The 21,288-nt window shown below is 44.0% G+C and overlaps 1 protein-coding gene across 1 annotated transcript in view; it reads right to left on the bottom strand.

Annotated features, from left to right (window-relative positions):
- Positions 1 to 21,288, bottom strand: part of SIN3B (SIN3 transcription regulator family member B) — a 146,083-nt gene that overhangs the window by 93,070 nt on the left and 31,725 nt on the right. The window contains exons 5-9 of the mRNA XM_086946936.1: positions 17,057 to 17,323; positions 15,337 to 15,480; positions 15,087 to 15,209; positions 13,068 to 13,157; positions 7,309 to 7,427 (exon numbers count right to left, since the gene is read on the bottom strand). Of these exons, the coding sequence (XP_086803062.1) occupies positions 7,309 to 7,427; positions 13,068 to 13,157; positions 15,087 to 15,209; positions 15,337 to 15,480; positions 17,057 to 17,323 (743 nt within the window). The remainder of the gene's footprint in view (positions 1 to 7,308; positions 7,428 to 13,067; positions 13,158 to 15,086; positions 15,210 to 15,336; positions 15,481 to 17,056; positions 17,324 to 21,288) is intronic.

Below are 21,288 nucleotides of genomic sequence, written 5' to 3'. Positions count from 1 at the left end.
ATACATTAAGTTCTCTTGTATCTGCCTCATGAGTAAATTGGCAATATCACTAAAGAAGGAGGCAGATCTTCCATTAGATTTTTTGAAAGCGTGCAAGAGCTACAGTATTCACTTTTATATTATGAGTTATGCCACATTCACAGGGAAGGTATGTATTACTTTCTTTGGTGGGTAATCAGTAGTGTAGATGAATGAGGCTGTGGGCCTGTGGTGCATTTGAAAAAGAATATAACCTAAAAGGTATCCCGCCCAGGGTTGTGAGGTTTATTGCAAAATATGCACGGGACACGGTGTAGAGGGGTGGGCATGCTAGCTCTGCAGGACTTGTGCAGGGAAGGAAAAAAATCATTTTTATATATATCCCTCACACACTCTAGAAGTGTTATGTTTTGCCATCGGGTTCACCCTGACTCCTAAAGGTCAGGGTGGGCTCAACCGTATTCCAGGGAGCACTTAATAGAAGGGTGACCAGGGGGCTTAACTAGAGATTAAAATCCCTCACCTTCTCCTAGGTACCCCTTTATTAGTGGAGCTGGTGAGGAGACTAAAACAATAACTTATGGGTAATTTGTACTATTATGGTCCTATGACACTACTTAAAGAGAAATTTTTCTTAACCCTGCACAAGTCATGCGGAGCAAGCATACCCACAAGGGGTGACCCACCCCTCCACACTGTGTCCCATGCATATTTTTCAATAAACCCCATGACGCTGGGCAGGATACCTTTTGGTTATATTGATTTATCTTGGAAGAACGTATCCCTCCACCCTCATCGCATCCGAAGGGCCCACTCAACACTTCAGATCCAGCAGGTTCCCTTGTTTGGATCCTTTTTGTTTATCAGCATTTGAAAAGCAAACATCTGAAGGACTTCTAGTTGGAGCATTTCAATTCGTCTCAAGACTAGGGCTGTCACCTATCGATTGTATTGTAGAAAGCTGGGAGTGTGTCAGAGTATTAGTGTCTTGGATAAGGAGTAGGAGGCACAGTGACGATTGTAGGAAGGTGGATACCTGACTATGGTCACCCCAGATCTTTTGCCAAGTGTTTAGCTGGTTTTCGACTTAGATGGCCTGGGATCCTGCTAATCAGGGCCCCAGGCTATCTGCTCTCTCTTTAAAATGGACTCCATGTACCCTAGGTACATCTCCAATTGGATACTGGGTCACCTTATGAGCCCCTGCACAGTGTACTATAGGTACCCAGGGCATAGGTGCATCCAAGGCCTACCAGGGGCTGCAGCATGTATTATGCCACCCCTGGCTGGCCACCCAAATTGACAACTGGCTGATCACTCAGCTGGGGCAAGGTGGTGTAATCACTCTTTGCTTTAGATATAGTATACCTATATCTAACCTTATATCTAGAGACATATACACCTATAAGTCACTCCTATGGCAGGCCTTAACAATCCTGAAGGCAGAGTGCTTGGTTTTATGTGAGATGGTGCTCTAGCATGAGCTGAGCCTGTCTGCAGCTTTCGGAACCATGTCCTTAAAGCTGTTATAGGATATTGCCATACCATAAACTCTTAAGTGCATTATGTACCTCGCAGTCAGATGCTAACTATGGTTTGGCTTTATCGAAACATGTCGAGTAAGGTGTCATACGATTTGGGATACTACCCCCTAGCCAGTCCTGGCGACGGGGGTAGCATTCCACCGTTCTAGAGGGAGAAGACATGTTGTTCCTACTATTCCCGGTTACAGTTAACCGGAGCCTCAGCATCACAAAATGGATGCTGCTGCCACAGACACAAGTCTGACCTCCTGCTGCTGGGAGTCCTTCCAGCGAGGGAGGCTTGGACAATAGGTTTCCTGCCTTGGGAGGTGCTATCACCACCCCAGACAGGACTTTGTGCATTGGTACAGGGAGGGCTGAAAGGATTGAGACACTGCCTGGGGCACAATAGGTGTCCCCCGCATAGTCCAGTTCAAACCAGTGCTGGGGCCTCCCTGCCCCAGCTCTGGCGCGAAACTGGACAAAGGGAAAGGGGTGTAACCGCCCCCTTCCCTGGTCCCACCTATAGGAGGGACCTAGCAGGTAATCCAGCCCCTAAGATTCGTATATAGGTAGGAGCTGAGTCACAGGACTTTAGATTATCCTGACAAACACTGAATGGAACTCCGGACCTTCATCACTCTACTTTGGAAGAAGACGACTGAAGAATCTCCCTTGTGGTCAAGGAGTGACCACCCTGCACAAGCAGGCACCAGCCAGCGATCGACGACTTGCTTTGCCGCCGCCTCCTGCCGGAGCCCGAGCCCAGAGCCTGACAGAACCGGATTCCCAGACATCCAACAGCCCTATCCACAGGCCCTGCAAAGCTGAGACCCGTGGAGGCAACGAGAGACGTGGGACCGGCCATCTTGAACAGTCTGCGACCTGCTAACTGTGCAGCACCCGAGGCCTCCTCGAAGCTGTGCATTGGGGATTGAGAAGCCCCAGCCCTGAGCAGCATCTGCTCCAAAGATTAGCCCTGCACACTCTACGAGTTCTGCGTGGGGCCCTTTTGCATTTTGCTGCTCGACGCGTCTGCCCGGTCACTTGCCTGTTGGCTAGTGGCCATCTTGGCAACGATCCCGTGAAACTACACCGCTGGTCTGGTTGCTCCAGACTGGCCCTTGCTTCCCTGAAAAGAAGAAGCCCCTAAGACCTTGCTGGTCTGAGTAAGACGCCTACATCGATTCCTGCGTGGGTTGCCTTTGCCAAGGCTTGTTGCCTCCAATCTTGAAGCCAACACCGCCGACAGTGAGAGCCTTCGTGGGACAGCTCGTGCCTCCATCCTGGTCGTCGTCGACGCCTCCTGGTCCATGTGGCTGCAGAGACAAGCTTCCCATCAGCCCCTGATCGCATCCAGACATCGCCTGGTTCCGTCCTGCTCCACCCTGGTCACTGAGTAGTGACCCAGACTCTGTCCCCTCTGCTTTCAGGTCCTCTACATCTTCGATCCACTCTTGGATCCACCCTGACTCTTCTCTTCTGGCCACCTGCAGCATCTTTACTCCAAGGCTCCATAAATCCCACAACGAAACCAGACACAGTTTTGGACCTATGCACCCGCTTCCTGTGGGTTAGGTAACGCGAGTACTACGGTGCTCCTGTAGAGGTTTACATCCCTAGTGTCCTAGTTTCCAGTGGTTAAGTTCTAGCCCAGTCGGAAGACTCCTAATTCTTTAACGTTATAACTTTTACGCACCCATTGACTTCAATGTGTACACTTGTGTGCTTTTAGACACTGCACACGCATCCCGTGGGCCTCCTGCTCCCTAACCATTGTTAGTCCAGGGTAGCCCCAGAGATTCCCAAGGCCCTAGGCCTTACCATTGTTCGTGCTGTGGTACTTTTACCACTTTTTGATAAATGGTTTGACGGGCCACCCCGGCCTATCCATATTTGTGCAACCTTTGTCTATTCTATTAAGTTACTTGTTTTGTGCTTGTGCTTCTGTGCACATAAAGAGTTCAGGGGTTTGTTTAGAAATAAATACATATATTTTGAATATATATCCTGTGTGGTGTCCTTTCATTTGGTATTAAAGGTATTTCATATGGTAAAACAGCTGGCTTCACATGCCCTCTTGAGTTTAGCCTAAGACTGCTTTGTCCATGCTACCCCTAGGATAGATAGCTGGTCTATAAGGTTGACTTTACAACCACCACCAAAAGGGCTGTTTGGACTGGTGCAAGGTGCTCACTAGAATAGTGAACATCATATACCAGGCCAACTTCTCACAACGATGATGTGAAATGTAGTGACATACCCGATAACTGATCTGGGTTGACAGTGAAAAGGTGTTGGTTGAAATGGTACATGCTCGGCTGGGTCTTCTAGGCTGCTCTTATTTCACATCCACTGGACTTCACTTTTCTTCAAGCCCACTGTAGGTACTCAACGTCATTTTGGTTCTGTTCTACATCATAACTATGCTCTGATGTCAAAAGGGACACCCAAAGTAAATCCCACCTTTCTGGGTGACAGGACAGCAGCACCCTCAACTAAGGCAATGTGGTGGCTAGCAATGGTGGAAGTGTAATTTTCCTCCAGCCATGTAATTTTTTTTTTTTAGCAGGAAGGCTGTCTGGCACTCCCCAATAAAAGATCCATCTATCAGAAACCTGTAGGCATGATGTACATGAGCTCACCTCCTTTGATTAAGCTGGATATGCTCATCTTGGGCATACGCCTTTCCTGTTGCCCCCTCCATTTTAAACCAGTTATATCTCCAAGTGGTACATGTTCTCTGCTCATTACGCTTTGCCAAAGATAAGGTTTTCCTTCCCTGACTTTAACTTAACCATCCAGATTTCTGGCACTGACCAGGTTTCGAGGTAACTGGAGCATACTAACCCCCACACATCACACCCAGGACTAGTCACAACTGGTCCTATGTGAGAGCCTGGGCTAAGGCACTTATGCAGTCTGACCAGAAACAGTAATGGATTTTTTTCTCCAGGCTTGGATGACCAAAAAAACGTATTCATGTAAGAGATGTACATGGAGACAGATAAATTAACAGAAATCACACTGCATTTACAGGATCTCCCAAGCCCAGCTGCCCAATAGGGAACAAAGCAACTCAGTAGAGAATCACTTGGGTGGAGTATCTGCAACGTTGCTCATCACCGACAAGCTGGGAGGAAGTCTCTTTGAAAACTTCACGTACACTTGAGGAAGCGGCAGCGATTAAAAATCAGGTTAGTTTACGCTCGTATCTTATCAGAGACGATACTTGCAACATACGATAACAAAGCGTTGCCCCAAAGACGGCACTCATTATATTCATTTTTTATCAGTTGTTTGTAATGCCCGAAATGCATTGGACATGGAATAATGTCGTACTTCAAAAGTGAATAACATGAATTACCAATGAACAGTGATTTAAAATCAAATGAAAATATGAACTACAAATATGTGAATTAAATATGGAAGAAACAACTACATAAAGATTACTAAGAACTCTCATTTCATACTGAGGGGAGAAAGGTGTGCACACGGGGATGTTTGTAGTGGTCCATTAGAAACACGTTTTCATTGTTCATCACTGACAAGAACATGTGCCTCAATACACACAATGTGCAAATGGGGCATCCAGATCCACAGTGTCCAACCTCACAAAGCAATCAGCATTCCCACACCCATACAGTTCGGCCCACTAGCATTCGCTCTTTAATGGTTTCACATGCTTGAATTATTCCCAGTCACAGAGGTGGGAGCCTTTGGTAACACAGAAGAGCAGTGCAGAACGATTAGCCATAGAGGTAAGCAAATAGAAAATTAATAGCCTAAGCATCTCTTTAAATATGACCCAAATGCCAGTCAAGGAGGAGAATATGCTCTGAACTCTAATCCCTCCAAACGCCATAATAGTTCAGACTTCTACTGCACTTTTTTTGTTCGAAGAATTTCTTCAGTGCTCTGCTCTTTTCTCCTCACAGAGAGTGTATTTAACTTTCCTTGATCAACCCAAATACCATGGCAGTCTTATTTACAATTCTGGTCTCTGAAGTGTGGGCAGGGGATAATTTCTTCAATTTCCAGCATGTCTAAAATCCATGGGAATATTTTATCAGACCTAGTCACTTTCATTGTCGAAGAATCCAGTGTCTGCGAGGCCTCCATCAACAAGAACCGCATGGACAACCATGTCCGCTAAGAAAGTATACTTAACATTGGTTTTGACAGCTCTTTCAGTTGAACTCTCCTTAACAACATAATAGAGCTCAATGTCACTCCCTAACTGAGAGAGCCTCTTGAGAGCTACAGGAAGTCGGTTTTCTAAATGATTTCAGAGAACCACTAAGAAGGACATTCAAAGATACCCCTAAAGACTATCACAAATGAATGGAAGGGAAGAAGGCAATGTAGACACCGACCTCTGTTTCGGCCACGGTGCAACACTTACAGAAACAATACAGCACTTCCATTTTTTGAGAGCGGAGGACCATTTGAATGGGCCTAGACTCATTCCTTCCCAGTATTAAACATAAATCATCCCTCATTCGCACGGACAATACCAGGCATTCAAACACATGCACTGTTCTTTACTACTGTTTCAAGACCATTTTTCTTATTGCCATTACATCTGTGCGCTGGGCCAAGGATGCTGCAAGTGACATGAGTGCAACCTCCATGTATCCCCTCTTTTCCTGCTAAACTGGTGCACAGAACGTTGGATTTCTTTCTGCCAAATGTTGCATTGCTCTATTACAGGTGTCTGGCCACCACCATCTCTTCCTTTTTCTCTACATCACATACAATGAAAGAAGAGGCGAGGGACCAGTGGCTGGAACGGAGGAGAGCCCTCAGTTTTAATATTCAAAGCACTAAGAATACTGTGCAGGCGACCAGCTCTTCCTGAGCTTTGCCAGGACCAACAAAGGGAAGGGGTTACAGAAACAGACCATGTCCAAGCAGTTCATCTTGTGCATTAGGCAAGCCATGGTCTTGCCAAGAAGGAACCCCAGAAGACCTGTGGGCTCACTCGACCTGAGAAAACGCTGCCTCAACAGTATTGGCGAGAAGCATTCCAGTCCAAAACATCTGCAAAGCTGCGTCATGGGTGTCGTGCATACATCCGCAAAGCACTACTTCCCCAACAGTCAAGTCCACAGAGATGGCCATCTAACCCACTCGGCTCTACGGGACTTTTTGTTCCGAGTCCCCTGCTCAGACTGCATCTGGGATTATTTTTAAGATGAGGAATCTGCAGTTGGAACATTCACCAGAAAGAGGGTTATCAAAGGTAAATAACTTGCTGTTTACAGCTGATTTGACAGAAGTGAAACTCAGACGATCACTACACATACCATTTTTAGTAAAGCATACCTTGGCTTTAATCACTAAATCTAAATTCAATCAAAAGTGAGCACATCTGGCACACTAGTTCCGGGGAGGGGGAGTTGGGGTGTGGGTGGTGGGAGGGAGCAGCTGGTGGTTCTTGTTATATGAAGACCTGCACACTGCCTATCAAAAGAGAATACAGCCTCATGCACCACTGTTGGACACTTCTTTCGAACATGCATTCGTTATCCGCTTTTGCTATGCTGAGACTGTAGATCAAGATTTAAGGAAGGAAAGGGGTCTGATGGGACGCAAAAGGGCGATTGTGGGTTCTATTAAGTGTAATTATGCCTGCGTGAAAATCAAAGAAATAAAGTTATAAACAATTTTTTTTTTAAAGTCAGCACATCATATTGTGAATTTGCAACCTTTATTTTTGGTGAAATGCCTAAATACTGGCTGCAGGAAGTCCAAATGGTGTGTAGGTGACCAACTACAGGATTAGACTCCTTAAAATCCATACCCCAAGAATGGCGTCACCAGTTGCAGGAGCTCTGATCCAGACACCAGCTCTTGATTGAAGAGGGCGATGCAGCGCAGAAAGTTCTCATACACCTCTTGGCTCTTCAGTACTCTGCGTACCTTGAAAGACGAACATGCACACATAAGGCATGAACTCTCACTGTGATCATTTCACACTTTGCCCTACGTACACTAGCTACCTCCCATCTGCTAATTCAAGTGCTGCCTTACAATTCTTAACTATAAAATACATTCAACTATTTAACAAAGCCCATCATGTGTCCCGATGTGTTAGTGAGTCTGAAAAAACGTGCATGGTGTACACAGTTGATATGCTGTCATCAAAGCTCTAATGGGTTATTAACCTACAATGTGAGACATGATACATGCAACACTTGCTAATTAACCAAAAATATTTTAATTTGTTTCTCATTTTTAACAATTAATTCCATTATTAGTATAAAAAATTACATTATATTCATATTATCCATTTTTCTTTTTTTTTTTTACTATTGTGTTGTACAATTCATAGGCATAATTGCACACAATGTCATCTATATCCAACCCCTATAAATTCTCCACAAAATCGTACTGACCTCTCGCATCCACACTCATACTCTCACATTCCATCCACACTATCAACCCACCCAAGAATACATACACCTCCTGGTCCTACAGGGGACAAAGATGTTTTAAGTCTCCGTGACAGTGTTACAGGTTGGGTACACACAAGACCAGTTCTTGATAAGATTGTAGGTTAATAACCAATTGGAGCTTTTTTGCCCTCTAAGGAAAGAAATATAGGTCAAGTGGGAGGTTTTCTGATGGTTTGTTTGGTGTTTGTTGTCCCCCTTTTCTCCCAGACCTAAATTGTACAATTAGAGGGAGTTCCCTTCTTTAGAATCACAGTTGATATGCTGGACATTACTGGATACGGATAGTAAAACAGTTCCTGGAAAGTGAATAAAGTAAAAATATCTTATCCACTCACTGCAACAAACTTTCACTGATATTGTTGGATTATGTATGAAACCAAAAACTGCTAAGGAGACACAGTGTGTGACTGACATAAGGTCTTTTGGAGTAGACCTCTAAAGTTTACCCCGGAAGAAGGGTGTCTTGATAGGACTTTCGCTGTTGTCCTTAACATATGGCAGACCTCCATCTAAATCAATTATATGCCTGCAGGCTACCTCCCACCACTAAAACAGGCTAATTGCAATGCTATCCTGTGAGAAAGTGGCTCTATACATACTGGACCAAAGTAAGGTACAGTGTGTATAGAGTCCACAATCCCCAGAGGTATAACAGAGGTTAAAGTCAGGTCTGACCTTACTCTCTAAAGTGGTAGCTTGGTCGAGCAATAAGGCAGTACCAGAGGACAGTGTAACGCATTTGTTGTACACACTCAGTCAGTAAAAGGTTTCACACACTCAAGAACTGAACTCTAGGCCAATTGTTTTTATATCAAAAGATATAGTTATTTTATTTTAGAACCAATAGGTATCAAAATATACTTTTCTCAATATGAGTACTCTCAGGTCATTACTTTGCAAAGAGGCAATCAACTTTGTAAACACAATAGGTACAATGGTTGCAGTAGGCAACACAATTCTAAACACAATTTAACATTGTGCTCAATTGGTTATTGTACATAAATGCAGGTGATTACTTTATAGATTACTTTTGTAACTCCAGGACTGGATCCTAGATTTAGTCCCGGGGTCTAAGCTGAAAGACGATTTGGTTATTGCAATGATTTTTAAAGAATAAAAAGGTATATTAAAAGTTCAAAAAGTGAAAAACTAGCAATGTTATCCTATGGCAGGAAATTCAAGTCACAGTTAAAGTAGGGTCTCGTTACTTTTGTAATCCAGTACTGGGCTCCTAGGTCCAGCACTGGGGTCTCTACCTAAGACAAGTAAGTAATTACGTTTTAGTAGTTGGTGCGATTTTTATGGAATATTTGGAATTTTCAAAAGTAGACACAAAATTTTACAGGAAAAACAGTCAATGGTTTCCTATGGACGAACTTTAGATTACTAGTAACCACGGTTGTGATTACTTTTGCGGTTCAGTACTGGGCTTACAGATACAGCACTGGCTTCTCTCCTGATCACATGTGAGTAATTTGTAATTCGTTATTTGGCTGATTTTAGATGAGTATTTTAAAGTTTCAAAACTTCACACTTAGAAGAAATTTCGAGTCAAACCAGTCAATGTTATCCTATGACAGGAAAGTGAGTCATCTGTTTTCAGGTTAGTACTAGACTGGTGAAGTTAAGGTTCTGGGCATAGACTCAGGGGTCCCCCAGGGTCAGGTAGGTAAAGTTGGTACACCTTCAGCAGCAGAGGGGCAGCCGGGTGCAGAGGTAGTTAGGCCCAATGTTATCCAATGAGAGGCAGGGGGAGCCTTCAGTTTTTGGCTGCTGGTTAGCAGGCCACGCGGCTGTGGGAGCTGGGCTCCTGGTCACTTGCCCAGGGCAAATGGGGAAGTAAAATAGGGTACAGGTTGCACTGCCAGGGGCACTCGGTCGGCTAGGTGCAGGGTGCTTTTGAGCCGTCGGGCTCTCAATGTTATTCAATGAAGATCTTGAAAAAGGAACAAAGGCTGCAGGCTCGGGGACAGAGGATCTTCTGGAGCGACCAACACTTCGAGGGGTAAGTTGGGATCTTTGAGGATAGGTAGGCACCCAGGAGTTGGTGCACAGGGGGCTGTGGGGCGCCGGGGTGTCTTTTGAGGTCGGGAAATCTTACCCCCTGCTGGTCGCGGTTGGAGGGGTCCTTTGTCCTGAGGCTGCAGGCATCGTCGGAGAGGGTCCTTGGGCACTGGATTGCAAGTCAAAAATCGCCGGGGGGACGTCCTCAGGGTCTTAATTCACTCCAGCACAGGCCGGGCTTGGTGGGTGCAGAGGGTGCAGGGTTCGTGGTTCCGGGCTGATGCCAGGGCTTGTTACTTGCTTTGAGCAGTACCACTTCTCGTGGGAGACCCAGATAGTCAGAGTCACAAGGCAGTCCGGTCCTCTGGAGTTTTTGATGTTGCTGACCCCTGGAGACACCAGGGTTTAGCAGGAGCAGGTTCGAGGGTTGACAGGCCAGTAGGGCTGGGGGGAAAATCAGTTGGTGTCTTCCTCTTTTTAGCAGCTGCACAGCAGCTCTTCTTGTTCCTTGTTCTTCTTTCGGAATCTGGATCTGTGGAAATAGGTTCAGGGTGCTCCTAAATACTAAATTTAGGGGTGTTACAGGTAGGGCAAGGGCAGGGACCAATGGGTCCCTGTCCTGGGGTGGGTACACTCCCTAGCCTGCTACTCTCCTGTGTGGGGGGGGGGGGGGGGGGGGGGGGGGGGCAGGAGCCTAGCTGTGATTGGGCAGGGCTCCCCATCTTCAAGATGGCCGAAGCCCGGGGTCGTGCATCACCTCGCCTCTCCCACCTGAGGGATGGAGTTGGCACAGGCTGGCACACCCCCTGCCTGACATAGGGTTTCCCGCCAGTCTTCCCGCCAGAGTGGGGGTTAGAACTGGTGGGGGCCAGTTGCTGAGTACAGCAAGTGGTCTGGAGAAGCTCACAAAGGCGGAATGCCTTTGAAGCTTCCCCTGCCCATCCTGGGGGAGGCGGCTTAGCACCTCGTCCCAGGATGTGCATTGTTGCAGGCCAGGAGAGCGGTAGCTCTCCACCCAGGGGTCCAGCAACATGTCTGAGTGTGGCAGCCTCCCAGACAAGACGTAATTCGTAGGTTAGGTTTCAGGGGGCATCTCTAAGATGCCCTCTGTAGTGCATTTTACATTACATCCCACACTGGCATCAGTGTTGGTTTAATGTGCTGAGAAGTTTGATATCAAACTGGTCAGCCTTCAGTGTAGCCATTATGGTGCTGTGGAGTTCGTAATGACAACCTCCCAGCACCATATACTCTTAATGGCATCACTGCACTTACAGTGCCCAGGATTGGCCCTGGGTACTGTAGGGGCACAGGGCTCATTCACCTGTGCCCACACCACTGGCATAGGGCACCCAGCTAGAGGGGTGGCTGATGTATGCCTGGGCAGGGGGTTTGTGGGCCTGGCACACAGGAATGTGTCAAACATGTGCTGCGCAAAGACGCTCCATTTCCATTCGCACAGCCAACATCATGATTTCCAAATCTCTTTGTTTGCTTAATTTCTGTTTATTCCATGTAATCATTGATTTAAACATTTTTTCCTCTGTTAGATTCACGATTGAAACTTAGACATCCCTGATTTTTTCAAATGATACAATTATGCCCATCCGGGTTTTTTACTGCACCACGCGGGGATATGTACAATCCATGATCAGCAGCTTAGAATAAAATAGTATCCCAATGCATTTCGGGCCTCTTTTGGGCCCTTCCTCAGGGGAAGCTGTCAAATGAAAATGATAAACCTCTGTTAATTCATGTTAAGACCCCACTTTTTTACCAAAGACCTTCCATAACCAAACCGTACTCTGCTGCACATATCAAGATAATCAAACTGCTGCAAACCCATAACAATACTAGCCCCATTGCACCCTAATGTCCCCAACTGTCTGTTTATTCAAAAACAACTCTTTGTCAACTCTGTGTAACGCTATGCCCTCCGCTACATCCATCCTCGGTTTTCTTTTTGCCAATTTCAATAACGTTACCAGACAGAGCTCTGCCCACCCACCCAGAACTCTGTTTGGTAACGTTATTGAAATCGGGGACATATGGGTGCAATGGGGGTAGTATTGTTATGGGTTTGCAGCAGTTTGATTATCTTGATATGTACAGCAGAGTACGGTTTGGTTATGGGAGGTCTTTGGTAAAAAAGTGGGGTCTTAACATGAATTAACAGAGGTTTATCATTTTCATTTGACAGCTTCCCCTGAGGAAGGGCCCAAAAGAGTCCCGAAATGCATTGGGATACTATTTTATTCTAAGCTGCTGATCATGGATTGTATATGTCCCCGCGTGGTGCAGTAAAAAACCCGGATGGGCATAATTGTATCATTTGAAAAAATCAGGGATGTCTAGGTTTCAATCGTGAATCTAACAGAGGAAAAATGTTTAAATCAATGATTACATGGAATAAACAGAAATTAAGCAAACAAAGAGATTTGGAAATCATGATGTTGGCTGTGCGAATGGAAATGGAGCGTCTTTGCGCAACACATGTTTGATGAATCTTACAGAACGTGAATGGAGGTGAGGCACGGATCCATTCAGCACGCAAATAAAGGAGAAAAACAAGAACATTTGAGTACATGAATTACCTAGGTGTGCATTCTGCTACCCCACAATTGCTTACACAGGAATGTGTGCCATGTCGACTCTTTGTTTAGTTCGGCACCAGGACACTCAGCCTGCAAAGGCAGGGTGTGTGTGTCAGGGTACAGGGCCCCTAAGGGTGGCACAATAAGTGCTGCAGCCCTTAGGGGTCTTCTCTGGTCACAATGCCCTGGGTACCTAGGGTATCATTTACTAGGGGCTGGCATGTGACCAGAGATGCCAATTGGGTTTAGGCTTTACACAGACCCTGGGTACCTGATTGGCAGGGACCCGGGGCACACCAAGGAAAAAGTGCATCAGGTATCAGGCAAAAAGTGGGGGGGTACTACAACAGAAACTCACTTTCTTACATATCCCCGCTGCCCCACCTTATAGCCATGCAATCTCAAAACACACACATGCCATCCAGGCATTGCTGATTTACAGCAATAAGGGACATAACTGGAAAAAGGGAATTTCTTCCTAAGCACTAGCAAGTTAGCGCTCTGACCTTGTCGAAGAAAGCAAACTCTTGTAGCGTCCCATACTTTCCCACTCCAGACACAGAGGGGTCCTTACTGCCACGCAATTTCATCTTCTTCTGTAGAACAGGGAGAAACAATTTTCAGGATAATTAGTCAGGCTTGCACAAACACGTTTAAAGTCATTTGACTACATGATAATTGTGCACTGCTAAGTAAATGTTAAGATCACCGGTCTATGCAAAAACACTCCAAATAATGCATACAGAACTTTATCAAGTAATCGTCCTGAGCTCAATTCCAACATCAATAAAATAAAAACAACGATCAACTTGCATATAAAATTATTACAATCACAGCATCCACTAAGAGCATACTTTCCGTTTCACTAGACAAGAAGAATCCTACATGGCAACATTGAAGTGCTTTCATGTAAGAAGCAGCCCGAAGTAAAAAACCATTCAAATTAAGTGTTGTGTAACAAATTTTGAAGTACATTAGTCACACATATGCAAGGCTATCAAATGGAATGTTTGGCCAAATATTCTGTGTGAATTGGAAATCTCATTCAGGTTTAACCAGCACATATTTCCAATATTTGCACCTTTTATTACTTTTCAGCTTTTAACATCAGGTTTTTGAAACATTACAGTAGGTCAAGGCGTATAGAGAACAGCGTCAGTCTGCAACCACATGGAGTTTGTTATATTTATTGTTATCTGTAGAACATCTGAAAATGGTACCCTTGCAAAAGTACTTTCTAGAGTACCAATGTAAACACAAGACGCTCCAAAACTGCAAGTGACCCAAATTCAAGGCTTCATTCAGTGACCCATGTTCAGAAAGACTATGCAAACACTGTGGACAACACTAACTAAGCTATGTGTTCACAGCCTTTAACACCTCACTCAAAACAAGGTTCAAGCAGTGACAGCGCCATCTTCATTTCACAGATCACACCCTCCTCTCTAAAACCCTATCCCTGAAACTGAACATTAACTAATCTCAGCCAGCAACAAGACCACAGAATCACAATAATCGCTTGATTTACTGCTTATCTCGGATTCCGGAGTAGCATGCTACTCGCAGTAGAGTAATTGTATTTATACAATTAATTGTATTTAAATAGTGCCTACTACCCCTGACGAGGCATAGATGCTTTTCGGGGTTAGGAAGCGCTACATAAAAGCAAATCCTTTTAAGAGGATTCTTTCAGTCTTCATTTCAGGGCACCTAGAACGGGCACAGAGTTTCTTATCTTCCATAGGGGTGAACTTCCATAGGGGTGGTCTAAACTATTCTCAAATATTTCCTAATGCATAGGACTCTTGTATTAATGAATGAAACTCTGTCCAAATATTGAGGAACTTTCTTTTTATGGACAGAATCTTCACGAGTAAGCATATTAGTATTTTATGTAGTTTTCAAGGAAATAAGATATGCATGCTTCATAAAACGTGGTATTTTGGACTGATCACAGTCGGAACGAAAATTAAAACACTGGATAGAAGGTTGATAGAAAGTCTGCAACAATGCAGCAGTTACCCTATAGACTGCCGTAAATCACGTTATCCAAACATCTATAATGAAATGACTAAGAAGATTGGGTTAGACAGCAAAGGAATCCCTGGATTTGGCATACAACTGCATCTTTTAAGGTGTTGAACAAAGCGATGAGGACTGCACGTAGAAAAAGAAGGCATTTGGGATGTTAAAGCAATCTGAATCGTGAGGTATTAAAATAACTGTTTAAGGAGACTGCTTGTAAAGGAAATATCATAAGAAAAGATAAGCCTAACTGCTCCAGGAGATACCTTTATTTTTCATTCACTAAGTAAAAAATATATGCAACTATGGGATATATTGCTATACATTTTTACCGTGTATTTAATAGGATGCCAATGTGGCCAGTTCTAATATTCAGAATGTCAACTGTGAATTAAGGACTTGAAGTCAGAACTTGTGACGTGGACCTTGAAGACAACATAAAATACAGCTTCCAGAATGGACAATAAGTGCTATAATTTAAGGTATTTTCAGAAGAGTACCTTAGCTGGACAGGTGACTGGACGGAGTAACAAAGACCTTGAACGCTTTTTGCTTTGCTCCAAATTTTTTTCAAATGCATGTTTCTGAGCACTGCTCATTTCACACTGACCGTTACCTGTGAACTAAAGAGAAACATTGTTTGAAATTGTACGTGATGAGACTGACCAACATACAGCAGGTAAAAAACCTTTACCTTCATTTAGAAATATGGATATTGTAGTCAAACACCAAGTACAGCTCCACCCTTACCAAAGATCTTTTTGCTTCTGGAAGGAATTGCCCAAATTCAGATAAGAGGTCCTCCTGCCCTCTGAAGAGATTGGCCACATCAGTAAATACTTCTTCTTCAGACATACCCCGAAAGGGTCGACTTTTGGGATTCAGCTGATCTTTCTAGCAATGTGCAGAACACGTTAAAAAACAGTAAAAATGTAAATATAAGGAACAATGTCTATACAAATAAAAAACACCTCTTGAATTTAGTAGAAGAGAACAATTAAAGCAAAGAAAAAAAGCTTTGACACCAAATAAGGCACAGACAACATAAAGTAGGTATTCTACCTGCAACAGATACGGTAGCGTTAACAATGGAAAACTGTATCTTCAATCAGCACAAACAATGGCTCAGTTCATAAGCATCTCACATTTTATGCTGTTTGACATGAACTGTAGTTGATCCTCTCGGGTTCTCTGCTCAGCATTTAATGGTGAGACAGCTTCTGCAACATGCTAACACTTCAGCCATGAGATCACAGCAGGTAAAGAGGATCAAGATTGAATGGCCTTTGAAGACAGGGGCGAGGAGCTGGGATTGAGAAGGTAGTCAACCAAAAGAGGTCTGAATCGCAAAACCTCTGGATAACAAGCGAGAGGAACTATATTCATGTACCTGGAAAGAAAACTTTGTGCTCTCCAGAAGGAAAGGATGAAAAACTGAGTGGGGGTGCATGAGACACACAGAATCATCCAGAAGGGAGACCGGGGAAGCAGGATAGGGCTATTATTGGGAAAAGAGAAGGGTACATGGGGTGTTTTCAGATTAAAAAATAAGACAAAAAAAATATTTCACTAATAGTTTTGCAATTATGGTTTTCAAATGTTTATAACTGAAATTTTATTTCAGAGAGGCAGCACTTGAACACAGGTATCAACATACAAGGTCTCCCGGGATTCTTCCAGCCCTCAATCACGATTTACCCTAAAACCCAATTGTTATTACATAAACTACAGAAAATTCTGAGCAAACAAAGGTGTTGACTTGATGGTCATGTCACAGGACTTTGTTAATAATCATCGGCATCTGTTTGCCAGCTGATAAACCGGAAGATGAAAGTCTCAACATTTCAAATAAAGTCAAGAATTTCATTTTTAAATACATTAATGCACTGCAACAGACCTTCGAGCATAACGATGTGTACTAGGAAATTAGTAAGCTTTAGGGCCTTCTTTCAAAGAGCCTTGAAGGTGGGGATTTAGGACAAACCTGCATCAAGTTTTAGTTTGTGCAGGTTTTGCTATAAAATCATATTAACATATGAAGTAATAGAGGATATGTCTCCTTTTCTGTTGCCTCCACCCTTTTGCTGGTGTTATTATTTCTTTAAGAAAAACAAAAAAAAGAAAAACAGAAAAGAAAAGTTGCAGAGGAAAACACATTCCAGTTTACCACTTTATTTGCTTAAATTACAAGAAAATCCAGTTGCTATCCAGCAACAATAATCTGCGGATACGTTATTCCTGCATCTGAGCATTACTGCTGAATTTTGCCCTATACTTTGAGACATAGTGTAACTCTCTTTATTTTGTATTCATGTTAACAGTGTAAATGTTCATGTTAACAGTGTAAATGTTTAAAGTTGAACAAAAAACATCAAAAGCACTTTAAACATTAATTACTGGCGAAAACAAACAACTCTACATTACTATGCGAGTCACGCCTGTATTTAACAATTACTCGATTCTTGATTACCTGATAGGTGTGGAGGATTTCCAGGAATGAGCGGTAGATTTCTGGCCGATCCAGAAATCTGGTTTTAATTTTGTTAACATAGCTAATTGCGTTATTAAACTCCACCGAATCTGCCTCTGGTGGGGTTGGTGCTTTCTCTTCTTTGATGGTCTGCTCCGACCGAATTGCTGTCATAGAGTCATTGACGTGGTTATGGGAGTTTTCCGGGCAAATGGGCTTCACAGGCGCCCCAACAGGAAAAGTGCTCGGAGGCGAACTGGAAGGCACCTGTTTGCAGATATAACACAAAAAATAACAAATCTTGATTGGCTTAAATGGCTTTTCCGAATTTTTAAAATTTAGCCTTATTTTGTTAATTTGTATTGATATAATATGAGCTAAGTCAATACAGACCCTCAGTTTCACATTTCTTTGCTTCAACAGTTGAAAACCCATTCTTTTAGAACAAAAATATAGTATGAAGGAACACAGAAATAAAAACTCTACAGCTGTGACATCAGATTCAAAGATTTCTTGTAATGATCTATTTTATGGACATTAGCCTTCAAAAAGTGATTAACTTAAAGCAGATCCCAAAACAACGAGTGCACATAAAACAAAATATAAACATCAAACAAGATTCTAGTTAGCGTTTTTACATCTTCTTAACAATTGAAATAGGCCAGGCCGGCAGACAGGGAGCTGTAACAACAAATTACCATGGAAGAACCAACTCTAATCTCAATTGCCATCTCACACTTACCTCTATGGTTATGTGGAAGGGAGAGAAAGAGAAAGGAAAAGCAGGATCAAAAGGTAAATCTCTCACGGGAGATCTCCTCATTCAACTTATAGTCTCAAGAGAACAAGTTAGTAGATCATTTAAGATCCATCAGACACAGGAAAAGGAGTATAAACGTAATCATCTGGGATGCAAAAATGACGACATCAAATTACTAAAGGAAGAAAATCTCAAATAAAAAAATTATATATAAATTTAAAAGATACGGTTGGGCAAAAAGATCCTCTTCTCAAGTATTTCAAACTTGAGTAGTTAAGCATCTTGCTGCATAAGGAATATGCTACTTACCAGTATGCATCTGTTCTTGGCATGTAGGGCTGCTGACATTCACATCGTGTGCACAGATCGCCGCCTAGTGTTGGGTCCGGATGATTGTACTTGTAGTCTTGGAAGAGTCTTCGAAGTATCACGAGATAGGTGACTCCTCCCCTGGACTACAGTGCCCATGGGCATCCTCTCCATCCTCAGATTGATTTTCGCTATTGTGGCAGAGATGAAGATAGTAAAGTAAGAGATGGCCATGCCAGAGAGAATGCTGCAGCTGCTACAGGCACCGGGGAGGAGGGCAGGCGATATGAATGTCAGCAGCCCTACATGCCAAGAACAGATGCATACTGGTAAGTAGAATATTCCGTTCGAGGCATGTGGGCTGCTGAATTCATATCTTGTGCATAGACTGTATAGCAGTATCTCCTCTAGTGGTGGCTACCTGTGCCAGCTGCAGCAGTTTGAAAAAGAGTTTTGAGGACAGCCTGGCCTACAGCAGCTTGCTGTTATACTTGCACGTCTACACAGTAGTGTTTTGTGAAAGTGCGTATGGTGGTCTATGTGGCTGCCTTACAGATATCTTCAAGAGGAATATTTCCTAGGCAAGCCATGAATGCCCCCATTTTCCTAGTGGAGTGTGCTCTTGGGGGGACATTAAAGTGTGTTTTGCCTTTTGATAGCATATCTGAATGCATTTAACTATCCATCTGGCTATTCCTGATTTTGAAATTGGATTCCCCTTGTGTTGTGGTGCAAAGGCAACAAACAGTTGCTTTGTTTTCCTAAAGGATTTAGTTCTGTCCACATAATAAAGTAGAGCTCTCTTTACGTCTAGTGTGTGCAGGGCTCTCTCCGCTACGGACTGTGGATTTTGAAAGAACACTGGCAGTTCTATTGATTGGTTGATATGGAAATTGGATACAACCTTAGGCATGAATTTAGGGTTTGTTCTAAGAACTCTCCTGTTGGCATGTACCTGCATGAAAGGTTCTTGAATCGCAAGCGCTAGTAATTCACTCACTCTTCTGAGTGAGGTGATGGCCACCGAGAATGCAACTTTCCACGTTAGGAATTGCAATTCGCATGAATGTAAGGGTTCGAAAGGAGGGCCCATGAGTCTGGTAAGCACTATAATGAGATTCCAGACTGGGGAAGAGGGGTGCCTAGGAGGAATCATCCTTTTTAAACCCTCCATGAAGGCTTTGATTGCTGGTATTCTAAACAGTGAAAGGTGTTACCTGTTTTGAAGGTATGCTGCTATGGCAGCGCGGTGTAGCCGTATTGTAGAGTATGCTAAGTTACATCTTTGTAGGTGCAGCAGGTAACATATAATGTTTTGTATGGAAGCATCTAAGGGGTTGATTTGGTTATTGGTGCAGTAAATAATAAATCTTTTCCATTTAGCTGCATAGCACGCTCGTGTGGTTGGTTTTCTTGCCTCCCTAATAATATTCATGCAATCTGGGGACAAGTTAAGGTATCCAAACTCTAAGACCTCAGGAGCCAGATCGCTAGGTTCATTTGCTTGGGATCTGGGTGTCTGATTTCTCCATGGTTCTGAGTTAGAAGATGAGGCGCAAGGTGCAGTCTTTGATGAAACGTTGTGTACCATGGTTGTCTCCCCCATGTGGGAGCAACTAGGATTGGTGTGAGGGAGTGTTGCAGCAGTTTGCGTGCCACCAGCGGGATCAGTGGTCCTGGGGGGAAAGCGTACGCAAATCTGCCTGACCAGTTTATCCATATCGCATTGCCCTGTGACAATGGATGTGGGAACCTGGTGGCAAAGTATTGGCATTTCGAGTTTTCTTTTGTGGCGAACAGGTCTACTTCTGGGTGACCCCACTCATGGAAGAATGGCTGAAGGACCTGGGGGTGAATCTCCCATTGCTGGCTGTGCCTGCTGAGCATGTCGGCAACTTAATTGTCCTTCCCTGGAAGGTGTTCTGCTAGGAGAAAATTTTGGGGGGGAATCGCCCACTTCCAGATGCTTTGTGCCAGATGGGACAGCTGTGGAGAGTGCGTTCCTCCCTGTTTCTGGATATAGTACATCGCGGTCATGTTGTCCATCCGGATCAACACCGTCTTGCTGTACAAGTATGTCTGAAATGCTTTTAGGGCTAGGAATATTGCTAGCAACTGTAGCTGGTTGATATGCAGCCTTTTCTGTTTGTCCAGAGCCCCTGTACTGTGTATTGAAGGAGATGGGATCCCCAGCCTGTTAGTGATGCGTCTGCTGTTAGTACTAGTTGTGGAACCGGCTCTTAAAACAGTCGCCCCTTGGAAAGGTTTTGTGGGTTCCACCACTGCAGAGAGTTGTGAGCGCGACTGTCTACCAACACTAGGTCTTTTAGTTGTCCTTGAGCCTGGTTCCACTACCGTGCTAGGCATTCCTGCAATGGGCGCATCTGGAGTCTGGCATGGGGGACAATGAATATGCAGGAGGCCATCATGCCTATGAGTTGCATGAAGACTTGAGCTGGCAAAGAGTGATTTGGCAGGAATTTGCGAATGAGTGTCTGCATACTGGCTATCCTTGCTGAGTTTGGATACGCCTTTGCCACTGAGGTGTTTATGGTGGCTCCCAGGTACTGCTGTATGTGGGACGGTTGCAGATGTGATTTTGTGTAGTTGATTGAGAATCCTAAGCTGTGTAGCAGCTGGATCGTCTGAGACGTGTGTGCTGCACATTGTTGGTACGATTTTGCTTGTATTAGCCAATCGTCCAGGTAAGGGTACACATGGACGTGCTGCCTCCTTAGATGTGCTGCCACTGTCGCTAAGCATTTTGTAAACACTCTTGGAGCCGTGGTAACCCCGAAGGGTAAAACCTTGAATTGGTAGTGTTGCCCTTCTATTGTGAACCTGAGGTATTTTCTGTGGGCTGGATGGATGGGTATGTGGAAATACGCATCTTTGAGGTCCAGTGTTGCTAGGAAATCCCCCTGTTGTAGCAACGGGAGCACTTGTTGTCATATGAAAGTGCTCCGACAGTATGTATTGATTTAGGGGTCTGAGGTCCAATATTGGTCTGAGAGAGACGTCCTTCTTGGGAATAAGGAAATATAGGGAGTATACTCCTGTCCCTTGCTGTTGGAAAGGGACTTGCTCTATGGCCCCCTTTTGTAGTATGCAGTTCACCTCTTGTTATAACAGGGTGATGTGTTCTCTGGACATTGGATGATGT

This window comes from Lissotriton vulgaris, chromosome 12, assembly GCF_964263255.1.
Source record: "Lissotriton vulgaris chromosome 12, aLisVul1.2, whole genome shotgun sequence".
NCBI lineage: Eukaryota > Metazoa > Chordata > Amphibia > Caudata > Salamandridae > Lissotriton > Lissotriton vulgaris.
This window is presented reverse-complemented; position numbering and strand designations above follow the sequence as displayed.